At 35.9% G+C, this 21,414-nt stretch overlaps 5 protein-coding genes across 6 annotated transcripts; 3 read left to right on the top strand and 2 right to left on the bottom strand.

Annotated features, from left to right (window-relative positions):
• Positions 3,203 to 6,901, top strand: LOC18788353 (ATP-dependent 6-phosphofructokinase 6). The gene is made up of 12 exons (XM_007223320.2): positions 3,203 to 3,475; positions 3,600 to 3,646; positions 3,734 to 3,773; positions 3,967 to 4,029; positions 4,127 to 4,264; positions 4,429 to 4,587; positions 4,713 to 4,766; positions 5,045 to 5,243; positions 5,410 to 5,675; positions 5,975 to 6,023; positions 6,127 to 6,281; positions 6,472 to 6,901. Exons 1-12 carry the CDS (start codon positions 3,347 to 3,349, stop codon positions 6,673 to 6,675), a joined length of 1,503 nt encoding a protein of 500 aa, XP_007223382.1. The 5' UTR covers positions 3,203 to 3,346; the 3' UTR covers positions 6,676 to 6,901.
• On the bottom strand, positions 8,112 to 10,983 carry LOC18791082 (serine/threonine-protein kinase Aurora-1). Its single transcript, XM_007221765.2, has 9 exons — positions 10,835 to 10,983; positions 10,339 to 10,455; positions 9,740 to 9,886; positions 9,534 to 9,629; positions 9,269 to 9,364; positions 9,082 to 9,178; positions 8,783 to 8,900; positions 8,499 to 8,571; positions 8,112 to 8,388 (listed from the first exon to the last, which is right to left on the bottom strand). Exons 1-9 carry the CDS (start codon positions 10,868 to 10,870, stop codon positions 8,287 to 8,289), a joined length of 882 nt encoding a protein of 293 aa, XP_007221827.1. The 5' UTR covers positions 10,871 to 10,983; the 3' UTR covers positions 8,112 to 8,286.
• Positions 14,381 to 14,758, top strand: LOC18791465 (oleosin 16 kDa). The gene has a single exon (XM_007224615.1). The coding sequence runs from the start codon at positions 14,381 to 14,383 to the stop codon at positions 14,756 to 14,758; it is 378 nt and encodes a 125-aa protein (XP_007224677.1).
• Positions 15,824 to 16,189, top strand: LOC18791193 (oleosin 1). Its single transcript, XM_007224998.2, has one exon. It carries the CDS (start codon positions 15,824 to 15,826, stop codon positions 16,187 to 16,189), a length of 366 nt encoding a protein of 121 aa, XP_007225060.2.
• LOC18791873 lies at positions 16,305 to 18,352 on the bottom strand. 2 transcript variants are annotated; one of them, XM_020554901.1, is made up of 6 exons: positions 18,070 to 18,352; positions 17,707 to 17,885; positions 17,463 to 17,601; positions 17,247 to 17,372; positions 17,061 to 17,151; positions 16,305 to 16,929 (listed from the first exon to the last, which is right to left on the bottom strand). In XM_020554901.1, the coding sequence occupies exons 2-6, from the start codon at positions 17,793 to 17,795 to the stop codon at positions 16,778 to 16,780; spliced, it is 597 nt and encodes a 198-aa protein (XP_020410490.1). In that variant the 5' UTR covers positions 17,796 to 17,885; positions 18,070 to 18,352; the 3' UTR covers positions 16,305 to 16,777. The 2 variants fall into 2 exon arrangements, with proteins under 2 accessions (XP_020410490.1, XP_007224788.1); XM_007224726.2 differs by having other exon boundaries at positions 16,374 to 16,929; positions 17,707 to 17,841; positions 18,070 to 18,350.

The raw sequence follows: 21,414 nt of genomic DNA, 5'->3' as shown, positions 1-21,414 counted from the left end.
GATTTTTGCTCTTGCAGGATATAACTAGATCATCAAGCGCTACATTATATTTACTGGGCCGATACGAGCTTGAATGATACTTGAGAAAAGTTTTTCTCACCTAAGGATGTAAGCAATACTTGTGTTGTTTTATGCTTATATACTTATTTGATATTTTATCTTGAAAGGTAACCAAATGGGGAGATAAGTCTGTTCCAAAAGAATGGCTTGTATGTATCCATAAATTATTAACGCAAATTTTACAGATTGTAAGTTGGATACATTGATAATACACTGCACAGATTAAAGTCCCATAAGAACAGAATATGGGTATAGCAGTGATCAATATGATGCACGCCTGTTGCGTAGCAAATAATGTGGATTGAAGTCCCGAAAGGACAATCCTTTGACATGTCAATATTGATATTGTGCACGCCTAATGCGTAGCAAATTGTATGGGTTAAAGTCCCAGAAATTAATTGACATGTATGTATTAATCTGTGGCATGCCTGCAGCATGACAGATATATGGGTTCTAAATGTTCCAACTCCATAAATAGAGATTATCCACGCCCTACTGTAAAATAACGCTCCATTGGAGGTTATAATCCACATTCTCACATAATAAAAGCCCCATGAAGTGGCTTGGGTACCCAAAAGCAAAGAAATGCTTATAATTGATGCATGCGCATGCAAATGAGAATGGTGAGATCATGAATTGATGAATGACAATTTTTGGTTTTAGGGTAGCTACTCAAATCATCAATGAGCTGTGTTAATTGGAACCACGTTCAATTATTAAATGTCGACAATATCATTGGCCAAAATGGAATGAGGTAATTCCATTATAGATGAGAATGAACGTGAAAGAACAAACCCACAGTACGAACCCCAAAAGATGTTAATACTAAAACTTATACTTGGGTGTTCGGAATAAAAGAGAATATACCTACTTTGTATGACACAGTGTTTCTGGCAGAAACAAGGAATGTTTGGTTTTTTCCATATTTACAGATTCAATTGTGCCCCCTTACTGCACAATTACGGAGACCAACATATTATCTTTAAGGGTTATTAAATGCACGGAGCATATCGCCAGAAGCGATTTCCTAAAGATGTATAAATAGCTGGGTTAAAGCTATATAATGTGTCATAAAGTTTAATCCCTTTTAAACAAAATCCGTTGAGAGGATTGACATTGCGTAAAGCAAGTCCCTAAAGGACATATGCTTGAAGCACAAAATCTGTACTCAATATTAATATGCATAAATTACCTCAGTGAGTACATTGATTATAATGTGTTTGCAACACATTAAAGCTTCTGCAGAATTCATGTAATATTTGTCTCGACCTGAAAATCGAGCGTTATGCCAATGAGATTTTTGCTAAGAAAGTATTGAAGCATTTTTGTGTGGATTATCCGTTGGGCACTTAAATAATTTTCCGGACGTATATTAGACCGGACATTGTATATTCCATATAGAGTTCAACTCCATCGCCATCATTTTGGGATGATGCAAGGCACACTTGGTGCTATATCCGCATAACACCATATACAGGCATATTCTTTTCGAGTAAACTTACAAATAGCCCTGATTTTGTTGAAAACGCGGACTCTGAAAATTTCTATGATTTACATAGAGATAGTTCACTGGAAATATATTTACTCACTTAACTATATGAATAGTTGATGGCTACATCCTCCACTCACTCCAAAAGATTTTCGCTCCAAAAGATAATCATGAAGATATCAGGGGGAGATATTCATCAGGGGGAGCATCCAGAACTATGCTGCACTGATTACTGTAATTTTCTTCCTTCCATCAGTTTTCTACCTCACTGGGTTTTCTCCAAGCAAGGTTTTAATGAGGCAACCAATCTAGGGACATGTGGTCTCCAAGGGGGAGTGTTGTAAAGAAGAATAAGTAAAGAAGAATAGGTGAAGCCCACATAGCCAACTCACACCCACCAAACCAAACCATTACCCAATTGATTGAAGAATATTAATGATGTTGTCTACCAATTATATTGTGAGGTGAACCACCAATGTCTTAGGCCTATAAATAGATACCTCCATCAAGAGAAGTGTGAGCTTAGAGAAGAGGAAGAGAAGGAAGAAAGAGGGTGAGTGAGTTGAGAGGAAAGAGAGCAAGAGAGAAATTCTCCAAGAGAGAAAATTGAGTGAGCCATACATATTGTAAACACTAAAGTTGTAGCCCTATTATTTTACATAGTGGAAAAGTTACTACTGCTGCTCTCCGGGGACGTAGGCATAGCCGAACCTCGTTAAATACTGTGTCTCATCTACTTTACGTGCAGCTCAATATTCGCACATATCCCAGTTATTTTACAACATATCTCAAGTTTTAATTCGAATTTATGACATTTTTCAGAATTGAAGACAAAGAGGAAAAAAAAAAACCACATCCTTCGGCTCATTGCCACTACCATCACCGCCACTCAATCACCACTCACCTTACTCCCGCCATCCCTACTTCTCTACTGACATTGCCTCCGCCTTTACTGCCATCACTATCATCACGCAACGCTATCACCTCCATTTATCGGCCACTCACTACCACCTATCTCTCAACCAAAACAACATTAGCACCCCATCCATCGTCATTATTGCAGCCACTATATCTATGGTCAACATATTTCATTGTAGTTAATAAGTTAGTCAAACTATAAATTTTAAACATTCTAGTGGTTTGCCCAATCATTTAAAAATTCGTTACCTTAAAACTTTTTGGTTTCGACGAAGTAATTTCACGAAGAAATTAATTTTTGTTGTCGACACACTCTTCCCTATTGACAAATTGACATAATGTTCTAGGAATCCTACAGTTGTGTACCTATGTCGATGAACAAAACAACCCCCATGCGAAGGCCCATAAATTTATGGAGTAATTAAAAACCAGGGCCAAAAGCGACAATTACTAGTAATCAAAACAGGCCACCTGTTTTTCGCGCAAAACCTCCGGCCCAAAAACAAAGGAAAATACAAAAAACACCAGAAACACGTCGCCCTTGACTAGAGGCTGCCTTTATTCTACCGCCGCTAAATCCCGCCACCTGTTTTCACTTACCAGAACTGTATTCTTTCAAACTGTGCCGCTGATGTGGACCAGACACAAAAACTCAAAACACCCAACGACGTCGCTTTCCCCATATCACGTGTCCTCAACTTTTTTTACTATTTTATACGCGTTCCAGGCCCTCGCGGGCACAATCATTGCGGAGTATAAATACCCCTGCACCTTATCCAATTTACTAACAGCCCCTCCTCCCCTGTCCGAGAACCATACACTCCGATTTCGTTTCTGCTTCAATTACTTTCAATCGCAGATTATTCTTCTGGTTTTGTTATGAGTGATCAGAAATCCGCTAAAGCAATGGGGCCTACTGGAAACTTGCAGATGAAGGTCGTGAAAGGCGATTTTGGTTATGTGCTCGAAGACGTGCCTCATCTCTGCGACTACTTGTCCGATCTTCCTGTAATTTCCTCACTCGCCGTCTTTTTTTGATTCGTTTGATCGATGTTTTTTATTCTGCATTTGCGCTAATATGATATTTTTCTGAATTTAATCGATTTTGAGGGGGTGTTTGGTTGTGTTGCAGACTTATCCCAATCCGTTGCAATTCAATCCGGCTTATTCAGTTGTAAAGTACGTACTAATTCTCGAGAAGAATGGTCTCTGCTTTTGCTTTGTTTAATCTCTCAATACAATACAATGACTTCTTACTTTTTTCAGGCAGTATTTTGTTAATGTGGACGATACTGTTGCTCAAAAGGTAACATTCCGATACTTAGCTTTTTTAAAATTTTCTTTTTATTTAAAAGTATTTTTTTTTCAATAGAGGGTAGATCTCATTATTGTTAAATGATGCAATTTTGATGAATTATCTGTAAATTTAGCACCTTTTGTTTTTTGGCACTGGTTGTATATGTGAGCTTACAATGTGGTGGTTCCACTCTTTTTTTTAGATTGTTGTCCACACGGATAGTCCAAGAGGGACGCATTTTCGGCGAGCAGGACCACGCCAAAAGGTATGGAATTTATGCTGTCTGAATGCTGCTGAAGTTATGGTACTAAGAAATGTGCATTGTATGTAGTAGTGACATGCATTCATGTGCGTTGGTTCAGGTGTATTTTGACTCGGATGAAGTTCATGCTTGTATTGTAACATGTGGTGGTTTGTGCCCTGGACTCAACACGGTGATCAGGGAAATTGTGTGTGGACTTTATCACATGTATGGCGTCAACAAAGTTCTTGGGATAGATGTGAGTGGTTGTACTGACATATGCTTGGGGTTCAATATGTTTTGTGATGTAGAGAAAGGAAATAGTCTGATATTACTTCTGTGAAATAGATATGAGTGGTTTATGTTGACATTTCTTGAGGTTCAATGTGTCTCGCTAACAAATTCTATATTGACATATATTAGGGAGGATACAAGGGTTTCTATGCCCGAAATACCATTGACTTAACACCTAAGGTTGTCAATGACATCCACAAACGTGGTGGTACTATCCTTGGTACATCACGAGGAGGACATGATACCTCAAAGATTGTTGACAGCATTCAGGATCGTGGAATTAATCAGGTAAGGATTAGTTTTTCTTAACTATTTTTCTGTATGCTGTTAGCTATATATTGTAAATTCGAACATAAAATCTCACAGACAAGGCACACAGACGGGACTCTCATGGCATGCTTTTTGTGAAACAGGTTTACATAATTGGAGGTGATGGAACTCAAAAAGGAGCAGCTGTCATCTATGAGGTAAAATGACTCTACACTAAATGATGAAAGTTTGATGCCTCCGCATAAAGGTGGGATTTGTTATATGATATATATGAATTGCTAGATGTAGACCTTACAGTTTATTATGGAGGCCACCTTAAAGTTATAACTGAGGCCAATGATAAAGGATCGTGTCTACTTTCTAGTTTTTTTGGACCCTACTAAAGAATAACTCCATGCTTAACTGTATCTGACTTGTCTTGATGAATTATATGTTACAGTCTCGTTCTTAAAACAGTCTACTTCTCACTGTGCAGGAAATTAGACGGCGCGGCCTCAAAGTTTCTGTTGCAGGAATTCCTAAAACCATAGACAATGACATTCCGGTTATAGACAGATCCTTTGGCTTTGATACTGCAGTTGAGGAGGCTCAACGTGCCATTAATGCAGCTCATGTTGAAGCTGAAAGTATTGAGAATGGCATTGGTGTTGTGAAGCTAATGGGACGCTACAGCGGTAAAGATTCTCATTTTGGGTCTACATTTTCTGTTTCAATGCCGCAAAAATACCCCTAATGGCTTAAATTTTTTGGAACGTAAATTACAACAGTTAATTTTTGTACTAGTTATGTTTGATACCAGCCCTGTACAACTTTTGACTTAGACTGGATTTTTTGATGCAGGTTTCATAGCTATGTATGCTACACTTGCCAGCCGAGATGTGGACTGCTGTTTGATTCCGGAGTCCCCCTTCTATCTTGAAGGAAGAGGTGGACTTTTCGAGTACATAGAAAAACGACTCAAAGAAAATGGGCATATGGTTATTGTGATAGCTGAGGGTGCGGGACAGGATCTTCTGTCGGAGAGCTTGCAATCCATGAACCAGCAGGATGCTTCAGGAAACAAGCTACTTAAAGATGTTGGCCTATGGATTTCTCAGAGGATAAAGGTGTCGCTTGCAACCTTCTCTCTCTGTTTTTTTATTCATCACATCACACGAAGCTTTTCTTGTTCATGTAAGAATCTACTGTCATAAAAGTTCCCTTTCCCTCTTCACGTGGGTGGAATAAGAATTGGAAATTGTATTATAATTTAAAAGTAGAGGAAATCGAACTCTGTTTCTCCATTTCCAATAAAAGATCTCATCTACGACTGGCAACTGAGAAGTTATAGTTGATGCAGATATCTTACTGATGAATCTGTTTAAATTTCTTTTGTTTGGTTAACCATTGTTTGCTTCTGTTTCAGAATCATTTTGGGAGACAACAAAAGATTTCCATCAATCTCAAGTATATAGGTCAGTGGCCCCAGATTTTCCTCCTTTAATGGTTTCTTTTCCTCATTAAAAAATTCACCAAAATAAGAAGCAATAGCATCTAACCGATTAAATTGTTTGCCAGATCCTACATACATGATCCGTGCTATTCCGAGCAATGCAGCTGATAATGTCTACTGCACGCTACTTGCTCAAAGTGCTGTTCATGGAGCAATGGCAGGGTACACAGGCTTCATATGTGGGCCTGTCAATGGAAGGCATTCTTATATTCCTTTTAATGTATGTTTCACTTCCCTTACATAGTTATCCTTTATTTTACAAGTTATTTTCTGGCATAAGTTATTTACATAGCTGTCCATCAACTGCATCTACTCTAATTTCATGCTAGATATCTTAAATTTAAATGTTGCTCCAACAATTTGAAATTAAGACCGACCAGTAATTAATTTGTTTGATTTTTTTAATACAGCATATCACTGAGAAGCAAAACAAGGTTGTGATTACCGACAGGATGTGGGCACGACTTCTTTCTTCAACTAACCAGCCGAGCTTCTTGAACCCCAAAGACGTCATTGAAGTCCAAGAAGGGGAAGAGCCTCCAACTCAACTGCTCGAAGGGGAAAATTGTAAAGACAGCAAGTTTGCAACTAAAGATATTCCTAGCATGACATGAAAACACACGAGACTCTCGCTTCTTTAGCACCTTAAGTTATGATCAGTGGTCTGATGTTATTGATGTACCATCCCCAGATTGTGGATGAGGGAAATTCAAATTTTGACTTCTAGTATCTATAGAGCATGATTGTTTTCTTGTATCGAAAGATTCTTTCTCAATTCAACAAGTTCTATGAAAACGATGTCATATGCCGACTGTTTCTGCTTCCACAGATTTGCATACATGAGAACTGCGTTCTGTTGATATTTCTTTCAACTTTTCTTTGCTATGCTTCGATTTCCAAAAGGGTAGGGATTTTAACACTCCCATGTTACTCCATGTTAGTTTATGGCACTCTAAACTGAATATTCTTATTTAAACCCCGTACTTCTCTTTGTTCACCTCAACTTCTAATTCAAATTTTCACAATTTCTAAGAAAACCTCACTATCTTTCCAAACTACTCCTAAATACACACCTAGTAAAGGGGAAAAAAAAAACTCATCAACCTCACACCCCACACCCGAATCCTAAGATCTTCAAGTCCATCTTGCAGTTTCATACCAACATTTTGCAAGCATTACTGCATCATTATTCTTTTGCACCTGAATATATTTTTTTTGTAGGACAAGTTCTATAATTTTTCAATGTAACATAGTGTGATAAATATTTTACAAGTAATAGCTTACAAGTGTAGTCGTTCTTCATCAAGAATTTTGTTCTGCTCTGGAAAACTGATCTGGCATGGTATTTTAATATTATTTTCTTATTATATATATATATATATATGTTGTACATGGATGCAATAAACACTACGTTTATATTATTGAGGGCATTATGTCAATTTAGGAGAGAAATAAAAACAGAAAGCAGAAGTGTTGGGCCTTAGGCATGGAAGAAATCTGTTAATAAAAGAAAGAGAGAAAGAGAGAGCTGATGAAGGAATGCAAAGTCAGGGGAATTCGTAATATCCACTCCCTCCCTATCCACCTATATTACTCTCACAATCCTAATTTAGGGTTTGTGAAGAAAAGATGAGAGTGTAGTAGGTTTCTTGGCTTGAAAGAAGAATAATCTGGCAATTGGGTGCAGAGGGGTTTGTGTTTTTCTAAAACTTAATATGAAGAGTGGTGGAGTGTATGTATGAAGTGTTTTTCTAAAACTTACTAGGGTTTAGTATTAAGTTGGATGACCTTTTTTGTGTTTTTACACAATAATAAAACTTAAGAGTTTAATAATTTAAGTATTTGGGTGAACAAAGAAAAGTGTGGGGTTTAAATAGAAAAACTCAAAATTAAACTGGAGCTGGAGGTGTCAAAATCGCAACCATTTCCATAAATGTGCCCTGGCAGAAAATGGAAGGAAAATTTTCTTACATGTAGGAACTGAGGTCATGCATGAATGGGAATTTGAAAGTTTACCAAATGCAAACATTTCACTAATACGAGTCACTGCTTAGCACGAAGAAAAAAGAATTTTTATTAACAAACATTTTTTTTTATCAATAGATTCATACAAGAAAGTATTACATCACAAAGTTGGCTGAGGCCGGCTAGATAAATTGTTCAGATGTTCATAGAAAATTAAATTCTACAGCCATTATCTCCTTCGTTATATCTGGCTTGGCAAATTATATCCTATATACGCCAGAGGGCTCCGCGTTCTGAACAATCCATGGATGTTCTAGAAGCTTGTGCAATGGCAGGCGTTGAGAAGAGTCCTTCACAAGCATCTGCATTTAAAAAACAAAAAAATTCAGACATTACTAATAACACTCTGTTTTGAAGCAACAATGAAATAGCAAATACTCGAACTGAAGTGCAAAAGCATGAGGACAAGAACCTGACTAATAAGGTCCTTTGCATGAGAAGAGACAATTGGTTTAGGAGGAAACTTTAGATCCACTTGAACAATCCTGTGAAGACAAATAGCAGAGCCATATTAGCCATGTCTAGAATTCCATACCTCCCATTAATCTTTTTTCATTCAGAGAAAACTTGTATCATAAGATTATTGTTTTAATAAAAAGTATTTCATTCCATGGAGAATTCCTCATCACACATACAAGTTACGTGATAATAGAATCTATTTTGTGAACTTTAATCATTTTGCAGGTCACACTTTACCTTCTATATGTATCTGAATGCTCCTTGGCCTCAAAAGGCGGGACTCCATAGAGAAACTCATAGCACAGGACACCAAGGCTCCATATATCCACACTAGCATCATGCTCTACGCTCTCCACTGTTTCACAACTCAAAAGTATTAGTAAGATATAGTAGTAGTTGTGTTTTTGCAGAAGAATGCTATAAATGGTTTTTTGTAAAATTTCTCTTTAACACAGCGGTATGAAATACATGTGAAGATGATCAGTTTGGATAGACACTGTTACAAAAGAAGGAGAATATTTAGCTTGTTAACATACCCATCTCAGGAGGGAGGTAATCAAGGGTACCACACATGGTCCGCCTGCGGTTGAATGTATGCACTGACCACCCAAAATCTGCTATCTTGAGTTCACCCTGTCAAAGGAGATCCACATTGATTTGATAAAGACCAAATATGTATCCTTGAAAAATAAAAGATATAATAGCAAGGATGGCAATCCAAACCTGTGCACCAATTAGAAGGTTCTCTGGCTTGATATCTCTGTGAATTACATGCTTTCCATGGCAGTATATAAGGGCCCGTGCCAACGATGCAACATACTGGCCATGCAAGATAAGTACACACATTAGAATTTTTAGTCAAAGTTCTCAAAAATAAATGACCTAAATTGGTTTATGTCCCAAAAGAGTAGTCATTCTTGTTATAGGTGACATGGTAAATGGTATAAGCGCAAAAGAAACTGAATGACACTACATAAAAACAACTTACAGTGGCAGCACGTCTTTCACTGAAGTATTTACACTTCTGAAGTTCCTTGTATAGTTCACCTTTGGCAGCATATTCTAAAATCAAATAAACTCGTTTCTGCAATAAATAAATTTCCAAATGAATGGTAAAACACCTGTGTTTCCACTAAGTAAGACAAGTTTAAGATGTTGAAATATTAGCAGCTTATGAGGCTATGAGCAATATACCTGATCGTAAAAGTACCCATAAAGGCGTAAGATATTGGGATGTCGAAGATGACTTTGTATTTCAACTTCCCGACGAAGCTGATGTTCAACCTGAGACTGTTGCAGCTGGCTCTTAAAGAGGACTTTAAGTGCCACAATGTGATTGCTCTGTTCCAGGAATAAAAAGATCAAGTTAGGTGCACAATTGAAAGTAGGCAAACAAAGAGACACCATTTAAATTCCACTTCATTTGATAAGAATGCATATTATAAACCAAAATTTCTCACTCTCTCTCACACACATTCACCCTTCATCTGCTTTCCATTTTTTTTTTAAGTGAATAGAATATTGGCACTCCGGACTACATGAGTATAATTAAGCCACAAAAACTGGCAGTTCTATTTGTGGTACATAAAACATGTTTTTCAAAATTTTATTTTCTTCTTCATTTCAATCTTAGCTATCAAGAATGAAACCCAAGTCGACAGCTATAGAAGATTAATTCCTTGACTAAACAAACCCCATGAATGCTAGTACCAAAAATAATTGAAACAGCAGCTAAAGAACGCCAAAATTTACAAAATGCATGGCTATAAAGAAGAAGAAAAAGAAGAACATACCCGTTTCTCTCTTGCCAAATAGACGTGACCAAACTTTCCTCGGCCAAGAGGCTTTCCAATGTCGAAGTCATTGAGCGTCCATCTTCTTGTCTCCGTCGCTGAAACCTCCGAAGAAGCCTGATGAAAGCAAACCCATATTTAAAAATCCTCATAGAATCTAAATATATAAACATTTACCAATTAGCACTTTAAACCCCATTGAAGCTAATTGACCTACACCTCAAGCCCAAATTCCTAAATTTCAAATCAGAAAACCCTACAGTCAGAGGCTCGAATTCGAATTTTGATAATGCGATCTCAAAATTCACATATACCCAAAGAAACCATTATCTTCATCATCAAGAAAAATAATTAAACATCTCATCTTCAGAGAAAAACAAAAGAACCGAAAAGAAATTAAAACCCTAGCATTTGAATTTGGGGACTCAAGATCCCAACGGCTACAAAAAAATTGAAACTTGAAAGGTGACTTGAAAGGTTTTTCTTTAAATCTGACCTTCTCTTGGGCTTGGTTCTCAGCAGCGATTGCCATGAGAGAGAGAAGAGAGAGAAAGCGAGAGAGATAGAGAGAGAAAGAGAACGAGAGGGGCGAAAGATTGAAGGAGAGCGAAGGCTAAAGACGGGGCTTGAATAAGCATTCGCAACGGTCGAATTCTGAGTTGTCGCCACGTGCTCCTCCCGCTCTGGCCTTGTCTAAATATTTTCAAAATTTAGGGGATACTTGTCTGTTGCCGTGTAGATTTACCAATTTTTGAGTCTCGTTGGGGCCCACGAGATCGACGGTAGTAAACGCAAGTGATTTCACACGGTTTCTTTATTTGGATGAGGAGCGTCCTCGGGGATGTTTGACATGAGCAGCGCTATTGTCACCGAGACACCAAAGTCACAGCCGCGACAACATCCCCAGTCATTGCCAGCTGGCCTGGATTCAGTTCACACTGCGATACTGAAATACAGCCATGCTGTATTAATTAATATAATTTAGATTTCTCCACTATATAACACCAATAAATATTTATGACAAGGTTCTTTTGAACTATAGAGGTCTAAGAGATTTGTAGTCATTTACCGTTAGAGGTAAATTCAATGGTTCACTCACTCTTGCACTCATTTTAAGAAACTTTTTTGAACCATTGAATTAATATCTAACAGTAGGTAACCACAATCTCTCAAACTCCTGTTGTATAAAAAATTGAGACTGTAAATATCTATTTATATTATAATACATGAATAAATTATATCACGTAGTCATACTCTTTACCACACTATAATTACTCGACACTCAACATGACCACGTCGAGACAGGGAAGAATCTTACGTATCTTCTCAACTTCGTGAATTCAAACTCAAGCGACAAACCACTTGGCACACCCAAATGACATCTTGCACCACGTGTAGTTCAGCCCCTTCCTTAAATAGATTCCCATGATCTCTTCACATCAGTGTGAATCACAACCGTTGATCATGGTCGATCAGTCAAGTCAAAGGTCGATTGAATTTGTTGACTGTGCATGCATCTCACTAACAATCAAATTAATGATAAAAAGATAAAATTATTCAAAAGATAAGTTATTCCTATATCCCAAATGTTAATCCGTAGCATAGTGGTCCTTTTCTCCGAAGTGGGACTAGAAGACCCAAAGTAAACAAAACAAAGCTCTATAGTTATTCGAATCATCATTCTCCAGTTTTTACAAAAGTAAAATATTATTTTATAAAATAAATGCTAAATAAAAAGAAAAATCAATCATAAAAGATTGAGGCAGTGCGCAACAAACCAAAAACACCGAAACTATCAATCTTATAGATTGGTTTCTTCTTCTTTATTTGTTCCACACTCTTATTAATAATTGATAAATTGGCAGAGTGGAAAGATATAAAAAACGGATGTATGTAGGCTTGTGCCCACAGCAAAGCAACACAAATGAGAACCTTGTTTATCTTCTCAAGTCTGTTCATCTTCTCTCAAAACAAACCACCGTGAGAATCATATATTATAGGGTGAGATTTTTTATGGGGTTTGGTATTTATATTACCCACTCAAAAGTCTCACACAATATATCATTTAAAGAAATACATCAAAATCGGTAAGTTTTTTAATATTACCGTACTTTTTATAATCTTTTAAAAGTCTTAATTAAATACCACCAGACTTGCATTGATGATTTTAAAATCCTAATTGAATATCATCATATTTTTATTGATTACTTAAAAATCATAATTGAACACCATTAGACTTTTAAGCTTCAAAAAAATCTATTAAAATCCTAATTGAATACACCCCCTAAGATTTTAAAAGAGTTTGTAAAAATTTGGGTGATTCAATTCAGATGTCTATTGACTTTCAAAAAAGTGTATCGAAATTTAGGTGTATTCAATAAGTTATTTATTGTGAAAGAATTAATGAGTTGTCCGATTTTGTTAGACTTTAAAGTGGTAAGTATAAATACCAAAGGCCATGACAAATCTTATGTTAATCCTAGGAACTTGAATGTGCTCTATGTTTTCCATAATCTTTGAACGTGTGTGCTTGTCTAAGGTAAAAAAAATCTCATCTCTTATTTTTCTACGTATGTTTTTACATATATATGATCTTCTTACAATTCATATTGTTGTTGTACCCTCGTGTATGCCTGTCAAGTGGAGGTAAAAAGTCTCTTCTCTTCTCTTCTTGCAATCGTATGGTGTGCAATTTTCTTTTGTTATGTTATTTTTTCTTTGTTGTTGTACATCATATATAGTTTAGTCAAACTCTATATTAAACTCTATAAACTTTGTAACTCCATTGAACTCTTTTAAAATCTTAATTGAATACACCCTCCTAAATTACTTGGTGTGAGGTTCCAACTTAACTTATAAAATTCTATCACCAAAGTCGTAACTTAGGGTTTTATCTGTATAGTATGAGAGATTTTATCGCAAAAGACTTCAATGCTATTTGATACATGGCAAAAAGTCACTTTATGTTCCATGTAGTTAGACAAAAAAATGTGTCCCTATGGTTTTAATTTTGGCAATTTAACTTATGTGTAGTTTAATTTTATTGCAATTTAAAGACACATTTTAATTTTCATCTAATTTCTTGATGAATGACATTTTGGACAGAATTTTGGATGAATTCAAGAATCAAATACCAAATTGACAAAATTAAAACTACATAGATTAAAAGTGAAAAAATTGACAAACTACGTAGACTAAAAGTGACTTTTATAAATAATATATTGTATTTTATTGTATTTACTTCTCATGCTCTTTGAGCAATTAATGACATACAGGACAGAGGTAATAGAAGCAAGTAATTGACAACAGTTACAGTGAGAGCCACTGGCGGATTCATGAATTTTTTAGCGGATCTGCAATTTTGAAAGGCTAAAAACTCTTTGTGGATTGAACATTTAAGGCTTTTTATCTAGATTAAACATCTAAAGCTTTTTACCTAGATTGACCCTAGATCCCTTCATTCATTCATATCATACATGAAAAATTGTTTTATGTAAAAATATTGACTAAGTATGAAAATGGTTTTTCGAAATAATCATTTTCTCAAGATAATTTTTGGCGGCTTTTATTCCTTACACATCAAATAAGAAAACTTGATTTTATGGGATTTTATTACGAAGTATATATTGACTTAATAAGCCATCATTTTTAGCCTAAATCGTATTTTGCACTAAAATCGATTTTTCATATTTTAATTTAATTGGAATTTGATTTTCTTGTATTTTTATTTGAATCCAAATGGAAGGTACTTCCTTATTTACATTATAAACTTAAGTAAATAGAGTAATATAAAAATAAATAAAAATAAAATGACCACCTCATCAAAAACGTTTGAATTTTGTAGTTCAGATTCAGAAAGTGCCAGAAATAAGAACTGCCACGTAAAGCATTCATTCTAGTGCCACGTAGCACATGCATGTTTCCCATTTGTAAACGCAAAACTCATGCAACCCACCACGTGCCACGCCACATCCCCGTCATCGCATGATCACATCTATATATCGTCACCTCCTGCAGCACTGACTCTTCGTCACTGATCACTATGGCTGATCAATCAAGACACGTCACCCTGAAGCTCCAGGACCACGACCAGTCAGCAGCCCCACCATCCTCCCTTCGCCTGACTGGCAAGTTCTTGACAGCAGGCGCAGCTGGGACAACCCTTTTAGTCCTGTCCGGGTTAACGTTAACTGGGACAGTGATGGCCCTGATCATGGCCACCCCAGTGCTGGTGGTGTTTAGTCCAATCCTAGTCCCGGCTGGGATAGTCGTGTTCCTGACAGCAGCCGGCCTTGTTTTCTCTGGCGGGTGCGGCGTGGCGGCAGTAACAACGTTGACATTGATGTATAAGTACATATCTAGCTACGTGGCTACAAAGAAAAGAGCTTACTCGTATGGGCAGTACTTCTGCCCTTTTTGAATTTCAGGGTTGGTTTATGTATCGAGAAAATAAACTATCCTGTTGGTTTGGTGTTTTGGCTTTTTGTTTATGAAAATAAAAACTCCTTTGATTTCTCCTTTTCATAGCCCTGCTATGTACGCATGTCTTGGGTTCATTTGCAAGTTGATGGTCAATTCCCAGAGAAGTTGCTCCTAATGAACTGCATCTGTACTTTTGAAACACTGATGATCATTTACTAAATTTGAGTGAAAATTTTAAGAAGCGTTTCAAGCATTTTGATCAGCTGAAAACTAGATTTATAACAAAACAGTAACTTCGGTGTAAGACCATGTTTCTGAGGATCTATATTGACATCAAAGCAAAAGCAGACTAGAATGTGCAAATTGGGTAAGTTGGGTTGTTTGGATACACTTTTTTTTTGTTGAAAAATTTTAGGATCTTTTTTATTGAGAGGGTATATATATTAAAAAGAGGGGTATATAAGAGAATATATTAAACGAGAGGTATATATTAAACTCAAAAAACTCAAAAACACTGAGAGGGTATATATTAAAGAGGGGTATATAAGAGAATATATTAAACGAGAGGTATATATTAAATTCAAAAAATTCAAAAACACTAGACGGATGTTAAGACTCAAGCAATTACCCCAAATCCTCATTAGTCTTATAAACACTACATGCTGGATGCTAGGACACCTCTAACCCATAAGCTTACCTGGGAGCAATTGCTCCAAAGCAGTTATTCCATTTGCCGGATACACTTAAATTTAAACATTGCTCCAAAGCAGTTATTCCATTTGCCGGATACACTTAAATTTAAACAATAACCACAAGTCGTTTCATTGATATTAGACTTTCTGGACAACCCAAGTGCAGAGGAAAACAGAGCAGCCACCTCATCAACACATGGTGGTCTCCTTGTTGCTCACAAATTGCCATGCAAATTCACTTCTTTTGACATGTTTCCAGCTCACAAAACTCAATCCCATGCAGCCCGCCACGTACCACACGACATCACGTTTTATAAACCCCATAAATTCCACAGCATCCACAGGGTCTCACAGAGACTTCTTGATCAAACATGGCGAATCAATCAAAAGAAATTACCCAGAACCTCTACGGCCGGTCAGCTCCACCCTCACACCAGACAGTCAAGCTCTTGACCGCAGCCATAGTTGGTGCCACGCTGTTATTCTTGTCCGGGTTAACTCTGACCGGGACGGTGATTGCCCTGATCATGGCTACCCCTGTCCTGGTGCTCTTTAGTCCAATTCTAGTCCCCGCTGGGATAGTCATGCTCCTCATAGCAGCCGGCTTTGTTTTCTCCGGCGGTTGTGGCATGGCAGCAATGACGGTGATGGCATGGTTATATAACTATGTATCTAACTATGCGGCTGCGAAGCAAAGGGCTAATGCATACAGGCAGTTCGTGATGCTTGATATATAGAAATGGTGGGCGTGAGTTGGTTTATGGAGGAGTGTAAATTGTCAAATGCGGTTGGTGTTTTTGTTTGCTTGTGAAGCTAATATTTGTTCTGCTATAAATCCCCTAAAATTCACCATTCTCAATCACATTACATTCATTGATTGATGTGGAAGACAAACAAAAATAGACAAGAACAATGGAAAACTTAGAGGAAAGAATGTGCTAATCCATATATCTACATCTGCTCAAGTGATTTCATTGCCTGAGTGCATAACAAATTTGAGATAATGTGCTCATCTGTCTACAGTTGCAAGATCCAATTCGCAAAGGAAAATTAAAAAGCATAAAATTTTGATGCTAATAGGACTTTATCTCATCTACTCTTCTTTGAGAGAAGAAGCAAAAAGAGAAACTAGAAAACGCACCATTCGAATTGCAAGCCAATCATGAAGGTCAGGTCAATGCCCAGAAGTTACTTCAAAATGTACTGCGGGACCAAACTGAAATCTTAGATACTCCAATGCCTCAATTGGTCTAAAATGGAGCTGCCGTGATCATACTGAAATAACCAAAACTTGATGAAGCCAACCACTTTTATGAGTCAGATATTCAAGAATCTTTAGAAGCATTTTGATCCACTGGCCGTAACAAAAAGGGTGGAAGAAATGCTGGGATGGTGAACGCCAAAACCAAGCACACCAACACAAAGCCTACAACCCACCAAGCTTTGTACGGAATTCCCAATAGTAGTTCATCACAAACTGCCACCAACATGTAAGAGATAAGCTTTGTTAAACAAACAAATTGTAATGTGCCTTGCATTAAACAGCAAAAATTATAGTAAAAAAAACATGTTAATTTCTCATGCCAAATTTGATTGATATTACATTACCTATATTGAAAATGATGTGTTCCCTCTCCTGCACATTTGGTATTGCAACAACTCCTTCTGGCTCCACACTCACCAACACATACATGCCACCCTAAGTAGTCAGCAGAGTCCAAAACTCACTGAGCATCTCATGAAATTCAAATTAATGAAACTAAGTATTCAAAGATTCAGCAGCAAAAATCGAACCTGATCGTTCGAGCCAAGACTTTCAGTCTTGAAAATCAGCTTTTCTGTATTTAGTAATCTTCTGTTCCCAGTCAGTGCAGATTCCAAGTCCCCTCTCTTGAGTTGTACGGAAAATCTAGCAGGTATCTGTGAACACACAAATGCAAGTTAAGGAACCCATAAAGGGATTGCTGAGCAACATAAAGAAACTCCATTGAAAGTTTTAGAAACACATACAGAAGCTGGATACGATATTTTCACTTCGTACCAAGTATCAGGCTTCAGTCCTTGAAGCTGGTAAAGGCGTGAACCCATTTTTAGTGGCAGAGTTTCCTTCCACAGCTCTTCACCAACATTCAAAACTTTGCTGTCTGTCCTGTAAAAAGGTGCAGAGTAGTGAATTGGGTTTAAGACAATGTGCCCAGAGATTAACATCAAAGCAGAAAAATGCGCAAATTGGGTTTCATTTGGATATACTAACGTGTTCCCATGGCTTGAATTTGAGCAGCTGATAACGATGCAGATGATGTAGAGTGTGATCATAAGACTACGATTACGCATCTGACGCATTGTGGTTGTGGACGAATGTGGCACGCTGCTTTCTTACTTCTTCAACCTAACCAATCACAAGTACACATTTCAGTGGATTTGTTTCTCCACCTGCACATTTCATCAAATACTTGGTGGGTAATAAAAACTGCAGAGCAATCAACTGAACAACTTTATTTTCAGCGAGTGGGTGTTGAAGATTTTGATTTACGAAATAATACAAACCCTTCAGTCTTCTGAATCAATTCAAAACATGAACAACTAGTCGTTTTGCATGTAGGCTAGTTTTCATTACCTTTCTCAGGCTTTCTCGGCAACCAAACAGACCAACAATAATCGATCAGCGGTTACAATAACAGCTACAGGAACTCGCAATGCCCGAGTCCATATTTTCTCAGGAATCTATCAGTGAGCCATCAGCTCAACAAAAAACGAATGATCCAAAAAACAAAACAGCAAAAAACTCGTAAAAGGAAATAACAAACGCTTGACCGGAAAACGAGATAAGATTATAAAACGGTGGCACGTTTAAACGCAGCGTTTTAGTCCTTCTTGAATCTTGCTTGATAAAACCGCTAAAACGACGCGCAGTGTTTTGGCGTTTTAATCGTTTTCCCAGTGAAATCTCCCTCGCTTAATAACAGCAAGTGAGCTATAAACAATTTATTGTTTTCAATTTCTAAGGAAAACCCTAAAAATCCCCATAGTGAGCATTAGTATTAACTGAAAGCCCAAATTCTCTGCGAAACTGCTTCATTGCCGCATTCCAATTGTCGACTTGATAAACCCGAGACTTGGATTTGGGTTTGGAGGCTCAAATAAATTTTTGGAATACTAAAATAGTTTTTACAATATTTTTAGGTACTTAAAATAATTTTACAGGATTTTTAAATAATATAAACTATTTTAAAAACACTTTTGGAAAGTAAAAATAGTGTTTCAAGTCCATAAAAGAATTTAAATGAATTAAATAGTAATTTCTGAATTAAATAAAATATTTAAATACTAATTATTCACTAAAAATAATAATTATAAAGTAATTAAATAAGGCTAAGATATGACTTAATTATAAATATTAAACTATCGTAAAATACTAGGTCGAGTTATGTGAGTATCTAAGCCTAATTGAGTCATAAGTGTCCTAAAGTAGACTCATGGTTAGAGTTTGAGGCTTGAAAACGGTTTTGCAACAGGTTTAGAAGTTAGAGTTTTTTGTTTGAGACTTGGATTTCGGGTTTGAAGGCTAAAATCAATTTTTTGGAATACTAAAATAGTTTTTACAATATTTTTTTGGTAATTAAAAGAATTTTCGGGGATTTTTAAATACTATAATTTATTCACAAAATAAATAATAACTAAAAACTCATTAAAGTAATTAAATAATGCAAAGATATTACTTAATTATAAATATCAAACTAAACAAACTGATTTTTAAGAAATTTATTTTAAAAAGTCCAAAATAATTTAAAATAATTAATTACTATATTTGAGTAATTTATGAAATTAATTAAAATATTTAAAATATTCAAATACTAATTATTCACTAAATAAATAATAATTGAAATATAATTAGTATTTAAAGTAACTAAATAAGGCTAATATATTCCCTTTTTAATATATAAAAAATAAGTATATTTGAATAAATAAAAAGAAGAGTACTTTTCTTTTATATATATATTTTAACAAATCGTATAGCCGTGTGGCTATACGCCTTTTAAATATAACATACTTAACGAGTATAGCCGCGCGGCTATACTATGGTTTTTATTATAAAAATAGTATAGCCGGGCGGCTATACTTTTTTGACATGCCCAACCACTAGCTGGGCCCTGTTGTTTTTTTTAAAAAATTTATATAAGTCGTATAGCCGGGTGGCTATACTTGAGATTTTTTTTAAAAACGAGAACAGCCGTACGGCTGTACTGGGGTCTTTTTTATAATAAATAGTATAGCCGGTAGGCTAAACCCCTTTTAATAATCTATATATATAAAGCAAAAGGCAGAGAATGGTGAAACATTCAAAATACCAGAAAATGCCCTTGGTTAATGCAAACATTAAGAATTCAAATTATTAATTAAATGAGGATAATATGGTAAATTCACACTTTTTCATATTTAAACAAATTAAAAGAAAAAGAAAAAACAGATAATATATCCTATTTTTATGGAACACAACTACCCATTATCTTTTTTAATTCTAAAATAAATTTACTTATTTTTTAAAAAAACCTCTCGTAAGCGCGGAAGCGCGTGCAGAGAGGCTAGTATAATTAACGAGTATAGCGCGGCTATACTTTTGACCCAAAAATAGTATAGCCGGTGGGCTATACTCGGGAAATTTTTTTTTTTTAAAAGAGTATAGCCGAGTGGCTTTGGTAGGGTCTTTTTTGTATAAATACTATAGTTGAATGGCTATACGCTTTACATAAGACACTGTGATCTTTTGTTTAAAAATTATTTTTCCTCAATTTTTATTTATTGCTAAGAGTAGTTTATAGCATTATCCATTGCTATTAGGTCATTACCTGAGTCTTTATTGTCCCCTTTTGAGTTTTTACTTTTTTAGAGTTCTTATCCGTATAAAGAATTTAGCATTTTCACGTTTAATACTCGTATTGTACACGTATATACGTATTTTTCTTGTTTAAAATATTATATAGTGGCCGAACTTTTCAGTCGTAACTTGCCAAAATTTTGCTGAATAAAACACGTATGTATTTTATTCATATTTTTCCCGTTCCATATTTTACTAACTATGAAACAATGTGAAAGGCTAAGATTCTTTCTTACTAGTTATAAGAAAAATGCAAGATACTGATTTTGCAATCTCTTTGCCAACCAAAACAACAATTTCAAGCAAAGTTTTATGCGTATAGTAGTAAGAGAGGTGGTAGTATTTTTCATGTAAAGTGTTGTTTGAAAAGTAAAGCAATTACCAAGACCACTATAACTCAGCATGCAATTCTCAACGACAAATATTGCGTGTAGTAACATAATTTAGTAGCACTAGAGAAAACAAGGTAGATCAAAGGCAAACATTCCCATGAAAAAAAAAAAGAATAAAAAAATTGAACTCTCATATTGATTTAGTGTGAAATTTCTTTCTTTTCAATATATGTTTTGGATATGTTGAAACTAGCAAATTAATAACTCTAAGGTATAAACTAATGAAAGTAGGTCACAAAATTTCAAAATTGCTAGGGCACCCTTCTTTGCAAACTCTCAAACTAGAAAGCTTATGTTTTGCTTTCAGTGTAACCTTTCTCTGTTAACTGTATTTTCCGAGCAGAAGGATAATTGTAATACACTTATAGTGGGACCTAAGAGGGGCAAAGTAAAGGTTTATTAGTCTAATGATTTTCAAAATCACATCAATTTCGAGTAATTACCCTTGTATATAATGAGTCCTAAAACTCCAACAGCCAACGTTATTGCAAGAGGAACTGTCCTGGGCTGATCACGTTGAGCAATGGTGCTTTTCATGCTGTTAATTCTTATTGTGGATTTTATATTATAAATTTTATTCTCTTCAAAAACTTTTGAAAAAAAAAAAATTGGTCATTGAGGCGCTATTAGGCGGGTCTTTTTTTTATTTGTTTTTTAAATACATAGGAGAGCCACGCCGCTACTCCACCCCCCC

The sequence above is a fragment of the Prunus persica genome, chromosome G1 (genome assembly GCF_000346465.2).
Source record: "Prunus persica cultivar Lovell chromosome G1, Prunus_persica_NCBIv2, whole genome shotgun sequence".
Taxonomy (NCBI): domain Eukaryota; kingdom Viridiplantae; phylum Streptophyta; class Magnoliopsida; order Rosales; family Rosaceae; genus Prunus; species Prunus persica.
This window is presented reverse-complemented; position numbering and strand designations above follow the sequence as displayed.